Raw genomic sequence first — 18,700 nt, forward strand, 5'->3', positions numbered from 1 at the left:
CGGGCACTGGCCTAGAAATTAGCCCGGGCGATGCCGGGGAGGGGCCGGGGAGATGGCGGGGGCCGGGCCGGGCACTCCCCGGGGACCCTGTGTGGGTGTTCACCCCACAGCGGCGATGCCGCACGGGGCTCGGGGCTACACCGGAGCCACAGGGCTGGGCACAGGCACAGGAGCCCCTGGCCGGGCTGTGAGTGGGCTGAGCCCCCTTCTCCCAGGGCACATTCCCGGCCGCTGGCTCGGGGGGTACGCAGGGAGGCTGGGCAGGGCGGGGGTCGGAAGCGGCGCTCAGGAAACTCCTTGGAAAAGAAACAACAGCGGAACAAACGCCGTGCCCGGCCTTTCCCGGCACACCGGGATGAGCTGTCCAGCCTGGCACAGCGGGGAGAGGGGAACCGAGATGGCACTGTGGCCTGTGCAGGACCCAGCCACCCTCTGTGCCCCTGTCCCGTCAGGGAGCAGCAGGACGGATGGGAAACACCAGGGACTCTGCTGAGAAAACATCTGCCGGCCCCCGCTCCGAGCCCCGGCCCGGGGGAGGGACCAGAGCGGCTGCACACCCCGGCCGAGAGGAAACAGATGCCACCGGCCCAGCCCAGGCATTTCCCGGCCCTGTCAGGGGCTGTTGAGGAATCTGCAGGTAGCAGAGGCTGTGGGATCACATCCTGCCCTGGCTGTGCCTCCCTGCATCCTACTGGATATTTCAGTTTAGAATGGGCCCCAAGGCGTAGATTGAGGCGCTGGGCACCGTCAGAGCAAAGGGAGGGTCTTGGGATGCAGGAATGGGGTTGGGAAGGTGGGAGTGGACACAGACCTCATGGAAGAGCCACTCGTGCTCTGGCACTGACAAGTATAGAAACAGTTGTAGAAACCAGCAGAGATTTATTATCAGAACAAAACTCCCAACCATCTAAAGGTCACCAGGTGTCCCAGCACGGCCAGGGCATTGGGACCAGGCTGTGGAGAAGAGGGGAGGAGGGAGGGGAGGCCCCGAGGCCGGCGCCAGCCCCGCTCCCTGCCCGGCAGGACGGTCACTCCGCAGCCAGCTGCCGCTGCCGCTGCAGCAGCGATTCCAGCAGGCTGGCTCTCTGCACGGCCGCCTGCCACAGGGGACAGCACAGGGGACAGGGAGCTCGCAGTGCCCGCCCAGCCACAGCCAGGGCAGGCCCGGGGAGCCCTCACTCACCTCGTACTGCTTCCGCAGGCTGCTCATGCTCTCCTCCTTCCTCAGCACGGCCGCCTTCACCCTGCCATGGACATGGGGGGCTGAGCACCCCCGTGCCAAACACGGGGCTGGGCCCTGCCCCGGGGGGGAACTGCAGCCCTGGGATCTCAGCCCCTCTCGCCCAGCCACAACTGGGCTCCGGGTGCCATCACACACTGGCAGCACCTTTATTCCATTGGTGTAGTGTGGACAGACTTGTCTACAGGAAGAAAGGCACATTAGCTTCCTAAGGTTTAATTATCACAGCATTTTGGGGATGTCCCAGCTGCCCTCAGCCTCTGTGGCTGTGGCCTGACCCTGGGCCCTGCCCCTCTGTAGAAGACCACAGGGCTGCAGTCACAGGTATCATGTGTGAGCCACAGAGAGCCCCCAGGAGGTGACAGTGATCCTGGCCAGGGCTCCTGCCAGGGAGGAACGCAGACAGAGCTGTGCTCCACTGGCCTCTCCTGGCACTCCTCTCCTCTATGCAGGCACAGGAGCAGCCCTGGGGACGATGGCACAGAGCAGGCCAGCAGTGACAAGGGTCAGAGGATTCAGGGTGGCTGAGCAGCAGTCAGTTCAGACAACTGACTTCTGCCTGGTTTGCCTGGACAGGGCTGGAAGCCATTCCCAAGGATGCAGCACTGAGCTCCTGCACCCCGCCTAGGCTCCTCACCTCCTGTGAACCTCCTCCAGCTCCTGGTCCTTCTCCCTCACCAGCCTGTCCAGCTCCAGGTGCTGCCGGGCCCTCAGCTCCGCCATCTCTGCCTTCAGCCGCGCGTTCTCCTCCTCCATCCCCACCAGCCTGTCCGCAAATTCCTGCCAGACCACCTCAGTCAGGCCTCTGTGCCCCGGGGCAGCCGGTCCCACACACGCAGGCATGGGCCAGGCAGGGCCCTGGCTCTGCTCCTCGCTCACCTTCCGCATCTCCTCCAGCTCCTGCTCCTTGTGCTTCAGCAGGCCCTGCAGCCGCATGCTCTCCCCCTCCAGCTCGGCCAGCCGCCCCTTGAGCTCGTTGCAGCGCTCCTGCAGCTTCCGCTCAGACCGCTCCAGCTCCTGCAGCTCCACCTCGTACTTGTCTCGGATCCTCTTGATCCTGTGGGCAGGAAGGACAGGGAGCCTGGCTCATCCTGCTGCTGCCTGGCTCATCCCAGCTCCATTCCTGCTGCAGGAGGGATCAGGACACAGCAGCAAGGGCAGAGCTGCCTCACAAGAGATCCAGGGCTGTTTCCTCAGGTGAGAGATAAACTTTGTCCCTGTGAGCTGCTCCTTCCTGCACCAACACTGCTCCAGAGCTCACTGGAGAGATGCCCAGGGGACAGGGAAAAGGGACCAGCCTCTGGAGGCCCTGGGACCTCCCTCCTCCCTTTCCCCCTCACCTGCTCTCCGCTGCCCTCTCGCACTCCTCCTTGGCCAAGGATGTGTCGGCCTCCAGGCGCTGGATTACCAGCTCGATCTCTTTGTCCCTCTCCTTCCTCATCTCCTCCCGCAGCTCCCGCTCCCGGGACAGCAGCCAGGCTTCCTGCAATGGAGACAGCAAACGTGGTCTCAAATTCCTCTTAGAGCCCATGGGTGGCACCTTTGGAGGACAGCTCTTGCCATTACCTCCTTCTTCACGTAGTTGGCCTCCCAGGCCTGCTTCTCCAGCTCCAGCTGGTCCTTCAGCACCTTCAGTTCTGCCTGTGAGGAGAAGAGAAAACAACAGCTCAGCCCTGGGACCCTCCTGTGCTGGCTGGGAGCAGCTGCTGGGGCTGCCCCTATGGGGTCCAAGGCTTGGTGGTGCCAGCACCCAAAGGGCTGGAGGTGAGGGGGAACCAGACCTGGTGCCGCCTCTCCTGCTCCTCCTTCTCTTTGGTGTACTCGTCCCGCAGTGCCCGGGTGAGGGCCGAGCTGTTGGCCTCCAGCTGCCGCCGCAGCTCCTCTGCCTCTGCTCGCTGCCTGCACAGACACAGCTCCCAGCATCCACACCAGCCCCTCTTCCCATGGAAATCTGGCCCAGGGAGCCCAGCCCCACAGCTCAGGGCTGCCCCTAGCCCCTGGCCCCCAGCCTGCCCACCTGGCTGCTTGCTGGCTCAGCCGCTCCTTCTCCTCGGCCACCTCGGCATAGAGCCGGCGCCGCTGCAGCTCCAGTGCCTGCTCCTCCTGCTCCAGCTGCTGCTCACACCTGTGGGACACACACACTTCCAGGGATGTGCCTTTGAGCACTCGGCCTCCTCTCCACGCTGCCCTTCACGATGCCAGAGGATGCTCCCAGCTCAGCAGCATCGCCCACCTGAGGCCGGTGGAGAGAAAGGGGCTGCTCCCCGTGGAGCTGCAAATATTGAGATCCCACCAGCGGACTGGTGCTGGGCAGCACTCCAGATCTGTGACCCCAAGGCAGCGCTGAGCCCGGGGTGACACACCTCTGCCGGGCCCGCTCCCGCTCCCGCTGGCTCTGCTCCTCCTTCTCCCGCTCCAGCAGCCCCCGCAGCTCCTGCGCCTGCCGCCCGTAGTGCAGCGCCGCCCGCTCGTCCGACTGCAGCAGCTCGGCCTCGTGCAGCAGCTTCAGCTGCCGGATGTCCTCGCGGTGCTTGGCCATGAGCTTCTGGATCTCCGGCTCCAGCCCTGGGACAGGGGGAAGGACGGGCACGGCTCGGCCTGGATCCCACCTGGTGCCCCGGGCTGGCTCAAAGGCGCTGGCAGGAAGGGGGGATGAGCACAGAGGGATTTTCTTGCCCTTTGGCATCTGCTCCACCAGAAACAGGGAGCAAACACTGCCCGCACCAAGGAGCTGTTCCAAATCTCTCCTGCACCATGCTGGCACTGCCCTGGCTCCAGCTGCTGCTGAGGGAACCTGCCCGTACCTTTCACAGTGATTTCTTTGATCTTTTTGGTTTTCTCCTCAATCCACTTCTCCCGCCGGACTTTCTCAGTTGCGCTCATGAGTTCCTTCAGTTTCTTAATCTCCTGTTTGGAAGCAAATGGGAAAACCTCAGAGAAGACGGGAGGGAAAAACCGTGGGAGCCGGGCTGTTGGGAAGGAAGCTGTGGAGCTGCACATGGATACAGGCACAGCCCTGGCCAGGTGTGTTCTTCCAGCCCAGAGAAGTGGCCACACATTTTCCCAGTGCCTTCTCCTCTGTCCCCGTGGGAAAGTGCTCACTGCCAAGACATGAGAGCACGGACAGAGAGGGAAGGGGAACTAGGGGCTGCCGAGGGTCCTTGCATGCAGGGCAGCCCATCTGTCCCTGTGTGATGGTGCTTTCCTCTCCAGCCTTCCCTCTCCCTGCCACGGAAAACCCTCTGACAGGGGCTGGAGCAGGGCCAGAGCAGGTCAGGGCACGAGAGCAGAGGGCAAGGCATAAAAGAGAGCAAAGACCACATTTACCTCACAAAAGGGGCCCAAAGTGCGCCAGACCTGGGGAGAAAGAAAGGAGGGGATGGAGAGAGAAGGGGAATGGTGGAGGAGAGGCAAATCCACACAGCCTGTGGGAGCCACGGGCAGGGCAGAGCTGGGCAGGAGTCCATGGGGGCGAGGGGAGACAGCACAAGGGACAAGGACAGGGACAAGCCAAGGGACTGGCCAGGAGCCTGTGTGGTTGGAGCCTGCTCCAGGGACCTAGGGACCCCCATGGTCTGGCCAGGCACGACCTCAGCTCCAAGGTCAAGGACAAGCAGGGACTGGGATGGTAGAGCTGGGAAGAGCCCAGTGGTGCTGTCCTCCTGCCAGGCCTGGCACAAGGCGAGCTGGGCTGTCTCCATCCACAGGAGAAGCAAAATTGCACCATGGCATTGGGTTTGTGCCAGCACTGCACCCTGGGCACCCCCAGCCTGGGACAGCTCTGCCTTCAGTGGGATCGTGGAATCACAGAATGGTTTGGGTTGGAAGGGACCTTGAAGCTCATCCAGTGCCACCCCTGCCATGGCAGGGACACCTTCCACTGTCCCAGGCTGCTCCAAGTCCTGTCCAACCTGGCCTTGGACACTGCCAGGGATGGGGCAGCTACAGCTTCTCTGGGCACCCTGTGCCAGGTGTGTGGGAAGGGTCTCTCCAAGCAGAGCCTGGAAGTTTACACTGTCCCTTGGTCAGTGCCATGCTCCTGGCCCTGGGCAGCAGAGTACAGGAGACTTTTGGGGAGCCAGAACAAAGCTCTGTGGTGACAGGGTCATTCTCTGTGCTCAGAGAAGAGCTCCTTGGAGTGTCCAGGTCCCACCGAGGTGGCAGAGACTGTCCTTCTCCAGGCAGAGGCCCCATTTGAGCAAAATCAGCACACACGTGTCCCCCCATCTTCCCTGTCCCCTCACCAGCTCGTGCTGCTCCTGCATCTGGGTGATCTTCTGGCCGTACTTGTGGTCCACTTGTTTCAGCTCTGCCACCACGGCCTCACACTTCTCACTCAGCACCTTCTTGTCATCGAGGAGCTGGGCAGGGTGAAAAGCCAGCATCAGGCAGGTGCAGCCACCTCAGCCTCTGCTTCAGGAGTTGGGATGAGGGTTACCTGGTCAATGAAGGCCAGGTGCCTCTGGATAGCTGCCTCATACTGCTCCCTCTGCAGCCTGAGCTGCTGGCTGAGCTCCTTCTCGGTCTGTTTGACGTGTCGGTCAGTCAGTTCCCGCTGCTGGGTCTGGGGGGTCAAACAGCCACAACATGGAAATCACCATCAGGCCAGGAAAACGAGGAACAGAGCTGAAGCAAAGCCCTGGTGCTCCTATCTCCCACCCCTGTCAGCAGGAACACCCAGCCCCCCAGGACAGAGGAGAAGGGAGCTCAGCCCAGGTGCCAGCTAGATGATCTTTAAGGTCCCCTCCAAACCAAACAATTCAATGATTCTGTAAAATCAAGGGATCATAGCCCCAAGAACCACGTGTGAGGCTGACACACCAGAGCAGTCTGCAGCAGGTTGATGGCTCTCTTCTTCTCCTCCACTTCCAGCTTCAGCCTCATCATGGAGCTTGTCACCTCTGTGGCAACCGCCGACACCTGCTCCACGTGAGCCAGCTCCTCTTCCAAAAGGAAACTCTGCCACAGCAAACACGATGAAAAGGTGGTGGAACCACCTGGAATGAGGACAGGGAGACGGGGGACGATTCCCCCAGAAATGGATTCCCACACCACAGACGGACTCACCTCCCGCTGCGTGGCTGAGGCAGCTGACCTGGGCCTCTCCTGCTCTGACTTCTCCATCTCATCCAGGAAACTGATGATGCTTTGGAGCTTGGCCTCTGAGAGCAGAGCCCCGTCCTCGGGGACCCCTGGAGGGTGGTTCAGCTTCCCAAACTTCTCCAGGTTATCAGCAGTCAGGGAGTTGGAGCTGGGCTCCTGCTGGGAATTCACCGTGGTGAATGAGCACCCAGGGGAAGGCTCGGGAGAAGAGGTGCTGGCTTGTCTCCATCACTGGAGCCCAGTAACCAGCCTGATCCTCTGGGCTAAGCCCTGTTCCACCACCAGCCTTTGCATGGGTTGCTGTTCCTTGCAAACATCCAAGCCCTCAATGCTTGGATGAGCACCTCCACACTCCTCCATCTCCTCCTCCAAATTCTTCCATCACCCACTCCAAGCTCCTCCACCACCTTCCCTGGCAGTGCCCGGCTGTTTCTCAGCAGGCAGCCCAAGGATGGACACAGCATCCCCCAGCTCACCCTGTCCATCCAGGCATATCTGTCCTTCTTGAGGAGCTTGGGTGGGGGCAGCAGCTCTGGCTCCTCCTCCAGGAGCCGGAGCGTGTCCAGCAGCTCGTTGAGCGTGACCTTGGATGGAGCCCTGCTGCCAGCTGCCACTGCTGTCTCCAGGTCCTCATTACCTGTCTCCCTGGAGCTCACATCCTAAGGGAGAAGATGAGAGAATGAGAGAGTTTTCTGGCTCTCCCCAGAAGCCAGCAAAGGCCTGATGTTGCCCTGGCAGAGCAGCTGCTGCCAGGGTCCCCAGGAGGAACAGCCAGACCCACCTGCAGTTTGTCCTCTGCCCCGGGGTCCTGCAAGGGCACGGAGCCAAGAGCTCCCAGGCTGCTTCCTTCCAGCTCCGAGGCTGCCGAGGGGGAATTGGCCTCTGCAGGAAGCAGGCTGTTCTCAGGTACTGGCCCCAGCCAGCCCCTGGGAAGCAGCTCCTCAGAGCAAACCCCTCCCTCCCAAAGCTTCGGGGACACACCAGAGGGACTCACCAGCATTGTTGGCTTTGGTGAGGCTGCCAGCCGGGCTGGCATTCCTGGCTGAGGCAGGTTTGGCACCAGGCTTCTTCTTGGGCACCCTCCTGCTCTCCTTCACCAGCACCTGCTCTTCTGCCGAGCGCTTCGTCTCTGAGGCCTTCTGGGCCCTTTTCTGCTGCAGCTCCTGCAGGGACAGAGGAGCCATGGATGTCCTGAAGCTTTGGGAAGGCACAAGCCTGTGTCTGCAAGGCTGTGGCAGTGTTTTTGCATCCTCCAGCTGCTCAGTGATGTGCCTCCCCCAACCCCCTCCCCCGATGGAACATGTTTCCAATTAGGGCAAAGAAAATTTGGGGTTTAAAACATCCCCAGCTTTACTGCCAAATCCTGCATCCTGTGCCAACCCCATCTGCACCACCAGCTGCAAGAGCAGGGTGACAATGACGTGTTGCTTCCTGCCAAGGGACACGGAGTGGTACTCGGCCCTCTCCAGAGGGACCCTGCTCCTGAGGAGGGCCCCACTCCCAGAGCACACACATCCTCGGCCATTCCACAGAGCTTGGAGTGTCCCTGTCTCAACGTGGTCACCATTTTCCTGAGAACTACACAGAAACCAGTGCTGTCTCCACAAGCTCAGAATGAGCTGCCAAGGCTTGGCAGGAGCACAGCAGGAAACTGCTCCGTGGCACCTCCATCTCCGGAGGGAGCACTCCATCCCAAGGCTGGCTCTGGTCCTGCCCCATGCCAAGGCTCTGGAGATGCAGAGAGGCCTCTTGCTGGATGATGCCAGCAAATGGTGTCACACAGGCCTGGCCCTGGCCCTACCTGGATGGCAGTGTGCCGGGCCAGGCGTGCCTTCTCCTCTCGGATCTTGCGTCGCTCCTCGTCCTTCCTCTCCTGCAAATCCAGGATATTCCCCTCCTCCATCCGCTGCTGCCTTTCCTTCCAGAGAGGAGGGTCAAAAATGTTACTGAGAATTCTCCAGCACTCACCACTAGAAGTGTGAGGGGTACCCACCCCTGGGTCACCCCCTATCCAGGCTTTCCATCCTCTGTGCAGGTGAGGAGCCCTCAGCACAGCTCCACTTTGGAGCAGCTCATTCCTTCAGAACCTCAATGCAATTATTATTATTATTACTATTATTATTATTATTATTATAATACCATCATCTGAGTCTGCAACCACCGAGGAGACAAGGCTTAAAAATAGACTCACACGCAAGAGCAACGGAGCTTTTCATTACTGGGATAAATAATTGAACACAAGGAAACACAAAGAGCTGCAAAACCTCGTCACTCTAACAAGGCACCTCATTAGGGATTCATTAGGGTGAGCCAAGATGGGGCAACCCTTCTCTGGCCAGGAGTATGGCCCAGACACTGGCAATTCAGGGAGACTTGTGCTGCTACTGCCAGGCTCTGACTGCTCCCAGTCAGGGGGCTGGGGGAACTGGAGCCGTGTGGTGCTGAGCCTCAGCTCCTACTGGAACCCAGCCCAGGCTAATCCCTGCACACAGCCAGCACAGCTCTGAGGGAACAGGACCTCCCCAGCCCTCTGGGCCATGGCGGGGCTGGTTGGATGCAAAGCCAGAGCCTCCTCGACTCTCACAGCCCAGATCTGGGATTAAAGGGACCCCAGCTGGGTGGCCAGCAGGACATGGGTGTCGGGTGGTCTGGGCTACAGAGCAGGGGACAGGACCAACCTCCCTCTTGGCAGCCATCAGGCGTCCCAGAGCCGCAGCCGCCGTCCTGTGCCGCTGCGAGTGCCGCCGGTACCAGCGCTGGATGGTGACAGCAGCCATGTTCACCTGCTGGATGAACCTGTGGGGACAGCGAGGGAGGTCAGCACAGCCCCAGGGGCAGCAGAGCACACACGGCTTCCCCACAGCACCGGGACCTGCAGGTGCACTAAGAGTGGCCTTTCCCCAGTGTGAAATGCCACAGGAGAAGAACAAGCTCCCCTGGAGCTCCTCACACCTCCTAGCACTGTCCTCCTGCTCCTTCCCTCACCTCTCAGCCTCCTCCTCAGTCACTTCCCTCCTCCGGGGTACGCTACTGCTGCTGCTGTTGTTGTTGTGGGTCATGATGTTGTTGCTGGAGAAATTCTTCTGAGACTTCACGAGGCTGCTGCTGCCTTCCCCGTCCTCGTTTGAGGCCGCTTTGACAACATTGCTGGGACAGAAGATGAACCCACTCAGCCCTATCCTGTGACACACACGACCCCGGGGCCAGCCCAGCTGCAGGACACCCCCCACACTCACTTGAGGGAACTGGGAGCCTGGTTGGAGCTCTTGGGAGCGGGGCCCTTCTCAGCAGTGGAGTAGTTGTTGTGCACCATGGTGGTGACGCAGTTGCCCATTGCGCCCTTGTTGCTCCTTGTGTGGGGAGACCAGGAGTGTCAGAAGCAGCAGCTTCCCCCCTCCAGGTGTTTTCTTCATGCATTTACAACCACTCTCCCCCTCAGGACGCTCTGTCCTACCTGTTGTTGGCAGTGAAGTTGGCAGCCAGGAGCACTGTGGCTTCCTTCCTCCTCATGCCCGTGGGCGGCTCGAGGCCGTGGGAGCCAGAGGGGCCCGGGAACACTCGGGGCTGGTCATCCTGCCATGGAGTCAGCAGGGATAAGGACACCAAACCCACCCCCTCAAACACCACCAGGAGCACAGCCCTGGCCCGCCCACTCCCACAGCCTGCTGTCCTCACCAAGATATTCCATGTGGTTTTCTTCTCCGGGGAGGTTTTGCTCAGAGCTGCCAGTTTCTTCCTTCCTATTGGGTCACCCTCAAAGAAGGCCAGGAAGTCTCCTGTCTGCTCCGAGCTTCATCCAGACCCAGGGAAGGCAGAGAGGAGAGAACAGAGATAACTGTGGGACAACTCACAGCCACAGGACACACTCTAGCTATGTAGGGCATTTGGAAACTCCAGTGTGACATGGGAGAAAGGGGCTGGAGAATTGTTACATGGCCACAAAATCCACAGTGATTTGTTTTTACACAGAACTTTGGGTTCCAGGGTGGTGTGTGGTGAGAGGGATGGGCACAAAGCAACAGGAGAATGGAAAATCCCAACTCAGAGGGCACTGGGAACAGAGAACATTTGTCTCCTCACACAGTCCAGTTATGGCCTGGAGGGTCCATGAGGGCTGTTGGAATCACATGGAATGTTTTTTGTCACAGCCACAGAAACACCTTCTATTTCCCCAAAATAGAAATTCTTCCCTGTGATGGCGGAGAGACCTTGGCACAGGTTGCCCACAGAATCTGGGCAATACTCTGACAGAGAAGTGTCCCAGGCCAGACGGGATGGGGCTGGGAGCAACCTGGTCTTGTGATCCTGCATGGGACTTTAAGGTCAGGCCATTCTGTGATCCTATGGAACCCTAAACAAGGGACCTCCTCTTCAAAAAAATAACCAAAAAGCCAGACTTTAGTTTTCCAGGGCCAGGCTTTAATTCCTGAAGTGCATGACAGAGCTCAGGATATTTTGGAAAGCCTCCTATTCCCCACCAGGACCAGGGAGGTTGGACACAGGGGTGGGGTGTCCCCCAGTGCCACCCAGAGGACAGAGGGACACACGGAGCTGTACCTGTGTGAGCTGTTCACCCGCTGGTTCACCTGGGTGGTGCTGTTGGACCTGCGCAGGTTGTTCATGGCCCGGGGTCCCACATCTTCCTGTGGAGAGCAGGGATAAATCCAGCAGCCACACTCAGGAGGAGCACAGACAGGCTCCCCACCCTCTCAGCCAGTTCCACTACCCCAGGGCTGCCAAGCTCCCCTTGAGGCAGCGGGCAATGACACCTCGCTCGGGCGCTGCTGAGCCAGCAGGAACACGTTCCTTAGCACCAGCTCTCGGAACAAGGGTGTGGGAATGCTGCCAAGGGATTACTCAGCACGGAGCACAGGCTGTCTGCTGCTGGGTCCTGACAGAGCCCAGCAAGCACCTGGGCTCGCTCCCTCTGTGGAACCCCCACTCAGGAGCCCCTGGTGTGGCAGGAACAGGGGGTGCTCCATGAGGGGCAGGCTGGGCCTGACACCCCACCAGGAAGGAGTCTCCAGATGGAAACTGGCACAGGGAGGTGAAGGGCAAGGAAGGGAAAAACTGGAATCCTGAAGCTTGCTCTTCTGCACCCAGCAGAGAGCAGCAATTGCAAAGTGTGATGCCAGAACGAAGCCAGGCTGGTGCTGGGGGAACCACAATGAGAGGGACATGGCCATGCCTGGAGCCATCCCATATTCCAGGCACGGGAGGGGAAGGACAGGGCCTCAGTGGGGTGAGCGGGACGTGGCTGTGCCTGGAGCCACGCCACACGCCAGGCACAGGAGGGGAAGGACAGGGGCTCACCGGGGCGTTCCTCTTGGCTTTGCCATCGGCAGCCACGGACACGGAGCGCGCCATGAGCTTGGCGGGAGAGGCGCTGCCGGGGCGCCGCGACACCGGCGCCGGGAGCCCCGTCAGGATCAGCTCTGCCACGTCAGAGCTCTGCACGGAGCAGCAGCTCCGCGTGCTCTTCATGCTGGAGCAGCAGGAAGGAGCCCTGGAAGCACAGCACAGCACAGAGAGAGGGGAAGGCATGGAGCAGCCAGCCTGGAACCAGGAGCTCCGGCAAACACCGGCACTCAGAGCCGGAACTGCTCCCCAACAGGACAAAACCTCCAAATTGCCACATGGCAAATAAGCCAAGCACAGCCCTGGAGAGACTCCAGGAGAGCTCCTCACTGCTTTCACCCAGCCCATGGGCTGCTGTCACATTTATGGGCCAGGATTCCAGCCGAGGACTAAAGGCAGGGAAAAGCCCTGCTGCCCGTCTCAGGCTGCTTCACTTCACACAGCCATGGCTGCCGGAGGATCACAGGGGCCCAGAACAACCCCATCTGAGCAGGCTGGAGGTCCAGCTCACCCCACACCCCACACGGGGCTGGGATGCTGAAGAACCACCTGAGCAGCACCCAAGGGATCCTCCCCCTGCTAAGAGTTCCTTCAGAAGTGCCCGTGCCCTCTCAGGGGGCACAGAAACAGCTGGGTGCCCCTCCCAGCTCGGGGCAGCACATTCCCACCTTTTCCCATCTGCATCCTCCCAGCCCCAGTGCTGATCCAGCAAAAGACCAGACTGCTTTATCTCTTTATTACCCACGCTGTCCCTAAACCCTCTCCCCTGGCAGCCCTGGCCTCCCCTCCCAGGGCTCCACCACAGCCCTTGCCAATGCCGCAGACTCTACAGCCTGGGGAAACAAACGGCTCTCATGGAAACCGCTGGGCTCACGGCAGGAAAACAGGCTCAGGAGCCCAGACCGGCACAGCCCCCTGGGCCCCCAGCCCCTCAGACCCCTGAAGCTCAGACTCCCCAGGCCCCCATGGCCCCAAGCCCTCCAGCCCCCTTATGACCCAGAGAAAAGCCCTGGCCTGAAGTTCCCAAATCTCTGAGCCCCTCAGGATCACCCAGGTCCCACACCTAGTCCTCTAAGCTCCCAAAACTCCCCAAATTCCCCCACTCCCAAGGCACAGGACCCCAGCCACAGGTCCAAGCCCAAGCCCCCAGTTCCTGGATGCCTCCCAGCACACCCATTCCCGGGTCCCAAGGCCCCCAAGTCCCAGACCCCCACCAAGAGCCACAGGCCACCCAACCCCAAGGCCCTCATGGCCCCCAAGCCCCAGACCCCTCCCCAGGACGCCCAGCAAACCCAGCCCAAGCCCTCCACGACCCCAACCCATATCCCCAGGCCCTCCAGGATCCCTCCAGGACCCCCTAACTCCGAATCCCCGCAGACCCTCAGGCCAGACACCAAGCCCCCAGACCCAACCCCTCCTGACCACGGTAACGGGCTCCTCGCACCCGCACGCAGGTGAGACCCCCGCGCTCCGGAGGCGATGCCGAGAGTGAGGCCCTGCCCGTGCCCCGCTCCCCCTGGAGCGCCCTTTGCTCCCCCGGAGCCCCCCCAGCCGCCATTAAACGCCCCCATCCCCTCACCTACGGCCGCGCTCCGGCCACAGCCATTGGGCGGGGCTGCCGGCCAGCGGCCAATGGGACGGGAGGAGAGGGCGGGGAGAAGAGACGCGATTGGCTAAGGCGGAGGAAGGGGGCAGGAATAAGGAGGGATGGATGAAGGAGGCGTGGCTGGCGCCGGGGGCGGGGCTTAATAGGAGCGAACCAATGGGACGAGAGTATTGAGATGGGTGCGGCTTTAAGGGCGGGGGGAAATGGGCGTGGCCTGTCCCCGGTGGGCGGGGTCCCCATGGGGGTTTTTGGGGGTAAAATGGGGATTTTGGGGACTTGAGAGGGGGACTGGGGCTGCTGGGGAACTGTGAGGAATATGGGGGAGTCATGGCGCTATGTATTGGGGGCCATGGGAAAAAGCAGAGCTATTGGGGGGCTCTGGGGCAGGGGGTGAGCTGTGAGGAAGAGGGGGAACCATGGGGCTACCAGGGGGGCTGTAGCATGGGGGAGAGCATCGGAAAGCTGTGCGGCTGTAGGAAAATGTGGGGCTGCGGGCCAGGAGGAGCCACGGGCCAGGCTCCATCAGCGGCGCAGGAAGAAGTCACACGTTCCCAGACCCGAGTGGGGTTTATTGGTGGGTCCCGGCCCCGTGGGGACGGCACCTTCTCCCACCCCACCCCCTGCCACCCAAGAGCACCCATGGCCATGCTGGGGTCCCCAAAGCACCCCCAGCTCAGTCCCAGCGTGTCCCACAGCCCTGTCCAGCTCAGAGGAGCAAGGAGCTGTGCCACCCTGCCTGCCCCGGAACGCCACAGCCAGCGAGAGGGACGCTGTCACCTGATGGAAGCCCTGTGGCCATTTCAGACCATGTCCCCGAGGCACCAGGACAGCGCAGGCCCCGCAGGGAGGGGGGCAGAGCCCCCGCAGCCCCCGGGGCCCGACAGCAGCTACATGTTGAGGAAGGGGAAGGCCGATGGCTGCAGGGTGCCCTCCGTGTCCGTGCCCCCGTCCTGGGGCCGGGACGGCGTCCGTGGCTCCACCGGCGGCGAGCGCGGCCGGAGCACCGTGCCGGGACGGGCCACCAGCTCCATGCCGGCGAACAGGGACAGCCTGGGGGCCGCCGTGTCCCCTGCCAGCCTGCTGCCCCCGCCCTGCCCGCAGGGACAGGCTGGCACCGCGGCCCCAGGCTGCCCGGGGGGCTCCGATGCCACCCCCGGCTCCTCAGCGGGGGCCGCGGGGGTCGGGGCCGGGCTCAGAGGCGTCAGGAAGGTCCCGCTGGTCACGGCCGGGATGTCCATGAGCAGGTCCCCGGCCGAGCCCGCCGAGGGTGGGCGTGGGGCCCTCGGGGAGGGCTGGGCCCGGCACAGGGCCTCAAACTGCCGCAGCATCTGGGACAGGGGTGGGCACAGTGAGAGCGGCATCGGCCAAGGGGCTCAGCCTGGCACCTCCTCCCAGGCACAGGGACTGTCCCCGGTGTCCCCTCCCGGGGCTCAGAGGGAGCATCACCCCGCCCTGGGAAAGGCAGCCAAACCACCCCTCCTTGAGCCATTCCCAAGGGCTGTGTGTCCCCAAGGGCTGTTAAACCTGTGCCAGGAGCCCCCACCCAAGGGACTGGGCACAGGGATGTCCCCAGAGTCACCTTTGTTGCTCGGTTGGCCACAGGCCCAGGGCTGCCTTGGCTGAGGTGCTGCAGGCGCTGCTGCGTCACGGCAAAGATCTGCTCTGGGGAGAGCAGGTCAGAGCAGCCGAGGGCAGAGATGGCACACATGGACCTCTGTGGGAAAGGGCAGCTGAGCCTGGCAGGCCCCCAAACACCCCCGGCCCTCCCAGGGGAGCCCCCTGAGCTCACTCACCATGCGGACACTGTCACTGGGATCCTCCAGCGCCCGGCTCAGCAGCTCCAGCACCACCTCACAGTTCAGGAGCCCACACCTGCACAGGGATGGGGTCACAGTCACCTGCAGCCCCTTCCCATCCCACAGTCCAGGCCTGGGCAGCCAGGGAAGGGCTCAGGTTGCCCCAGAAGCCCCCCCAACCCCAGGGAGCACCCTCCTCTGACACTCACTCCTTGAGGAAGTGCTGAGCTTCTTCCCTGGTGAGGAAGACCCTGGCCCCACGCGTCAGTCCCGACACCAGGCTCAGCTCCCTGCAGCAGTCACCCGGGCTGTCAGCATCCACCCTGCTGGGGACAAACCTCGTGAGGACAGGAGCCACCTGCTCACTCCTCTTGGGGTCCCTGCACACCCCTGGCACACAGGGACCCCCACCCTGGGCAGCTCTGCCCGCCCACAGCCGGCAGGACGAACACTCCTGGTGGAACACAGACAGCAGTGCCGGGGCACTCTGGATCCGTGGTGTGGAAAGCGAGGGCAGCGCTCCTGGGAGTGCTCCTGGGCCAGTCCCAGGGCAGAGGAACCCCCGGGCCCCTCTCACCTGTCGGCCCCGTGGCTCAGCTCCCGGCTGGCCCCGGAGCGGCTGTCGCTGCCGGATTTGCTGCCCGAGTCCGAGGCGCGGCTCCGCTCATGGCCCTGCGAGGATTCCTGGGAGCTGTGCCCACTGTCTGCCTCCTCCCAGCCGCCCCCGGGCAGCCCCGGCTGGTGGCTCACTGCAGGGACAGCACTGCTGAGCTGGGGTCCCCAAACCCCCCATGAGGGCTGGGACCCCCCCAAACTCCCCGGGCAGGACCCACCTCGGGACGTGCGTGGCGCGGGAGGGGTCGGGGGCGGCAGGGCCGGGCTGCTGGCGGGGGATGGAGCTCGGACGGGCTCGTAGGTGTCCTCGGGGAGGTCCCCACGGAGCTGCCGGGGCCCCCCCGGTGCCGGGAGCACGGCCTGGGCCACGGCCTCGGCCGCCCGCTGAAGGCTGCTCAGCAGGGCCTCTCCTGTGGAAGCTGTGAGAGGATGGGATGTTGGGAGAACCCCGGGAGCCCAGCCCCACGGGATCACCCCAGCACCCAGCTCCGGGCTGGGAAAGGGGGTGAGGGAGCTCTGGGAGCTCAGAGGACGAGGCACAGAGTGACCCCCCCGGCCCTGCCCCAGCTCCCAGCAGGAAAGGACCCAGTGAGGGCCTGGCCAGGACTCACCGGACCCGCTCTTGTCACTGCTGAAGCCGAATCCCTGCAGGGAGCCACAGGGGCTGGGGCTGGAGCCCATCCCTGGGGAGGCACAGGGAATGTCAGGGGGGGGCACAGGCACTCAGGGCTCCCCCTTTCTGCTGTGTCCCTGTCCCCCTGAGCGAGGGCCCGGCCCGGAGGGGCTGTGCTCACCGGCGGGGGCCGGGGGCCGGGCGGGCAGCGCCAGGGGCTGCGGCAGCGGCGCATCCGAGAACAGAATGCTGGCCAGGTCCTGTGGGACGGAGAAACACAGAGAGAGAGAGGAGTGTTGGCAGTGCTGGGAGCCCCAGAGCCCCCCGAGCAAGGGGCTGGGGGCTGCCCTGTCCCTCCAGCACCCACCTGTGCGGCCGCCCGCACCTTCTGGTTCAAGCTGTTGCCGTGGAGGGGGTCTGGGGGCCCGGAGAACACTGCAGACACAGAGGGGAGGGTGAGGGACGCTCCCAGGTGGGGTAGGACCCTGCTCCTGGCACAGCCCCGGCAGCAGGAGCCCTTCTGGGGTCTCCAGCCCCCTGTGGGGCTGTTGCTGCTCTGCCACGTCCCCCCAGGCCGTCACCTGCAGCCTCCCGGATGAAGCTGGCGTTCCTCTTCAGCTGCAGCACAAACTGGGGCGAGCCCTGCGAGCAGGTGTGCAGCAGGATCTTCAGCACCTGCCTCGGGGGCAAGGACAAGTCACAGCTGCCCTCCCTGGAGCAGGGGGGTCCATCCCATCGCCCCCCAGTGCTCCCAGCACGGACCCACCTTCAACTTGACGTGGCAGGAGCTGCTCTGCAGCCGTGTGAGGAGATGCTCCAGCAGACACTGGCTGCTGCCGGGGGACTCGTGGGAGATCTCTAGGGCCGGGTTAGGGATGCAGCCGGAATCGGAGGGCAGCAGCGGCCCCCGAGTGCCAGGAATTCAGCCCCTCCACAGGCTCCCAGCCAGGGCCCACAGTCCCACAGCTGCCCCACCCAGCCCTGCAGGCCTCCAAAGCCCACCACGGCCTGGAGCAGCCCCGGGGAGCTCCCCCGGCCCCGGGACGCCTCCCTCTCCCGGGGAACCCCCCTGCCCCGCGCCCCCCCGGCTCCCCGAAGGATACTGGCGATCTCCTCGAACAGGTACCCGGGGCACGGGGTGTCGTCGTCGGCCGTGCCCCGCAGCAACACCGGCAGCTGAAGGAGGAGGGGGCGGCGTGAGAAGGAGCGGACCCGCCCCGAACCCCGGTGCTGGGGACTGGACCGAGGCCCCGGGGCAGGCCCGGCCCAGTCAGGGCTGTGTGAGGCCGCTGCAGAAGCGAGTGCGGGGATGCAGCGATGACGTCGCAGGTGAGCAGTGACGTCACGCCCCGGCAGCCCCCCCCGCACCCGCCAAAAGCCCCGGTCCGTACCCGGCTCAGGAAACTCAGCCGGTCCCGCAGCGGCGCCGCCATGACACTGCCGGCACCGGCCCTGCCCGCTCCCTCGGCGGCGTCAGGGAGCCGCCCCCCGGAAGTTGCTTTCCACCAATGAGAGAGCGAAGCTCTGCCATTTAACCAATCATCGATGAGAGAGGGCGGGGCTCCAGGCGGAAGAGCCCCATGAGGTTGACGCCTGAAGGAGGCGGGAAGTAAACAACCGGCATTTTCACCAATCAGAGCCACCCGCGCCGAATGACCAATTAAAGGGGCGTGGGTTAGGGCGGTCCCGCCCAATAGGAGAGTACGGTGCGTGACGAGCGGGGCGGGCAGCCAATCGCGGCTGCCCGGGCATGGCGGCGCCCGTGCGGTGAGGCGATGTCGGGGCGCGGAGTGTGGCTGCGGGCGCGGGCGCGGCTGCGGCGCTTCCCGGCGGCGCTGGCGGCCTGCGGGGACCAGGTGGGGCCCGGGGGGAGGCACAGGGGGCGGCTCCGGGCCCGGCGGGTCCCGATGTTCCCCCGCTCCCGTGCCGTGTGATTCCCGCAGGCCGCGGCCTACGGGCGGTGCGTGGCGGCGGCGGCGGCGGGACCGGCGGAGCTGCGGCGGGACACGTGCCTGGAGGAGTTCCGGGCGCTGCGCGAGTGCTTCGCCCGGGCGGTACGGCCCTGTCCCGGTCCCGGTCCCGGTCCCCGTGCCAGGCCCGATCCCGGTGCTGGCGGAGGGCGGCGGCCTCGGCCCGTCCTGACCGCGGCTCTTTGCAGGCAAAGGCGACGCCGAAGTGACCCCGGAGCTGCCCCTGCCTGCAGACGTGAGGAATTAAACCCTCTCAAACCACCGGTTTGTCCTCAAATGACGGAATGCCCCCGGTCCCGGAGCTGCCCACCCGCTCCCCGGCCCGGAGGAGGTGCAGCCCCGGGCTGGGTGAGGGTCACAGATCAGTTTTAATTTATTAAAAAAAGAATTCAGATCAGA

General features: G+C 63.5%; 3 protein-coding genes across 12 annotated transcripts; 1 reads left to right on the forward strand and 2 right to left on the reverse strand.

Moving 5' to 3' along the window:
- Positions 1–878: 878 nt before the first annotated feature.
- On the reverse strand, positions 879–15,368 carry CEP131 (centrosomal protein 131). Of its 10 annotated transcripts, XM_041485780.1 has the most exons (28): positions 15,313–15,368; positions 15,101–15,179; positions 11,657–11,849; positions 10,901–10,986; positions 10,019–10,133; positions 9,798–9,916; positions 9,580–9,693; positions 9,329–9,490; positions 9,022–9,139; positions 8,145–8,261; positions 7,338–7,506; positions 7,125–7,225; positions 6,820–7,002; positions 6,308–6,502; positions 6,062–6,199; positions 5,679–5,804; positions 5,485–5,601; positions 4,568–4,597; positions 4,045–4,147; positions 3,604–3,805; positions 3,258–3,365; positions 3,022–3,139; positions 2,807–2,881; positions 2,581–2,723; positions 2,120–2,297; positions 1,878–2,020; positions 1,184–1,244; positions 882–1,097 (listed from the first exon to the last, which is right to left on the reverse strand). In XM_041485780.1, the coding sequence occupies exons 3-28, from the start codon at positions 11,825–11,827 to the stop codon at positions 1,029–1,031; spliced, it is 3,261 nt and encodes a 1,086-aa protein (XP_041341714.1). In that variant the 5' UTR covers positions 11,828–11,849; positions 15,101–15,179; positions 15,313–15,368; the 3' UTR covers positions 882–1,028. The 10 variants fall into 10 exon arrangements, with proteins under 10 accessions (XP_041341708.1, XP_041341706.1, XP_041341709.1 ...); XM_041485774.1 differs by having other exon boundaries at positions 879–1,244; positions 6,308–6,499; XM_041485772.1 differs by having other exon boundaries at positions 879–1,244.
- A 629-nt stretch (positions 15,369–15,997) lies between these two features.
- Positions 15,998–17,800, reverse strand: TEPSIN (TEPSIN adaptor related protein complex 4 accessory protein). Its single transcript, XM_041485783.1, has 8 exons — positions 17,723–17,800; positions 17,435–17,507; positions 17,098–17,189; positions 16,913–17,010; positions 16,699–16,766; positions 16,513–16,591; positions 16,330–16,401; positions 15,998–16,137 (listed from the first exon to the last, which is right to left on the reverse strand). The coding sequence occupies exons 1-7, from the start codon at positions 17,762–17,764 to the stop codon at positions 16,344–16,346; spliced, it is 510 nt and encodes a 169-aa protein (XP_041341717.1). The 5' UTR covers positions 17,765–17,800; the 3' UTR covers positions 15,998–16,137; positions 16,330–16,343.
- Positions 17,801–18,058: 258 nt separating this feature from the next.
- NDUFAF8 (NADH:ubiquinone oxidoreductase complex assembly factor 8) lies at positions 18,059–18,698 on the forward strand. The gene is made up of 3 exons (XM_041485743.1): positions 18,059–18,187; positions 18,275–18,385; positions 18,490–18,698. Exons 1-3 carry the CDS (start codon positions 18,107–18,109, stop codon positions 18,508–18,510), a joined length of 213 nt encoding a protein of 70 aa, XP_041341677.1. The 5' UTR covers positions 18,059–18,106; the 3' UTR covers positions 18,511–18,698.
- Positions 18,699–18,700: the final 2 nt, after the last annotated feature.

Source organism: Pyrgilauda ruficollis, unplaced genomic scaffold, assembly GCF_017590135.1.
Source record: "Pyrgilauda ruficollis isolate IOZ18807 unplaced genomic scaffold, ASM1759013v1 scaffold72, whole genome shotgun sequence".
Taxonomy (NCBI): Eukaryota; Metazoa; Chordata; class Aves; order Passeriformes; family Passeridae; genus Pyrgilauda; species Pyrgilauda ruficollis.

What these genes read in the sequence shown, in the direction of transcription:
- TEPSIN (XM_041485783.1), bottom strand. Translation starts at nt 17,764, where the DNA reads ATGGCGGCGCCGCTGCGGGACCGGCTGAGTTTCCTGAGCCGG. An exon ending in CCTGTTCGAGGAGATCGCCA is followed by an intron (nt 17,190 to 17,434) that starts GTATCCTTCGGG and finishes ACCCGGCCCTAG; the next exon opens with AGATCTCCCACGAGTCCCCC. An exon ending in CTTCATCCGGGAGGCTGCAG is followed by an intron (nt 16,767 to 16,912) that starts GTGACGGCCTGG and finishes CTGTGTCTGCAG; the next exon opens with TGTTCTCCGGGCCCCCAGAC.
- NDUFAF8 (XM_041485743.1), top strand. Translation starts at nt 18,107, where the DNA reads ATGTCGGGGCGCGGAGTGTGGCTGCGGGCGCGGGCGCGGCTGCGGCGC. An exon ending in TGGCGGCCTGCGGGGACCAG is followed by an intron (nt 18,188 to 18,274) that starts GTGGGGCCCGGG and finishes TGATTCCCGCAG; the next exon opens with GCCGCGGCCTACGGGCGGTG. An exon ending in GCGAGTGCTTCGCCCGGGCG is followed by an intron (nt 18,386 to 18,489) that starts GTACGGCCCTGT and finishes GGCTCTTTGCAG; the next exon opens with GCAAAGGCGACGCCGAAGTG.
- CEP131 (XM_041485772.1), bottom strand. Translation starts at nt 11,827, where the DNA reads ATGAAGAGCACGCGGAGCTGCTGCTCCGTGCAGAGCTCTGACGTGGCA. An exon ending in AAACCACATGGAATATCTTG is followed by an intron (nt 9,917 to 10,018) that starts GTGAGGACAGCA and finishes ACTCCATGGCAG; the next exon opens with GATGACCAGCCCCGAGTGTT. An exon ending in GAGAGGGCAGCGGAGAGCAG is followed by an intron (nt 2,298 to 2,580) that starts GTGAGGGGGAAA and finishes TCCTGCCCACAG; the next exon opens with GATCAAGAGGATCCGAGACA.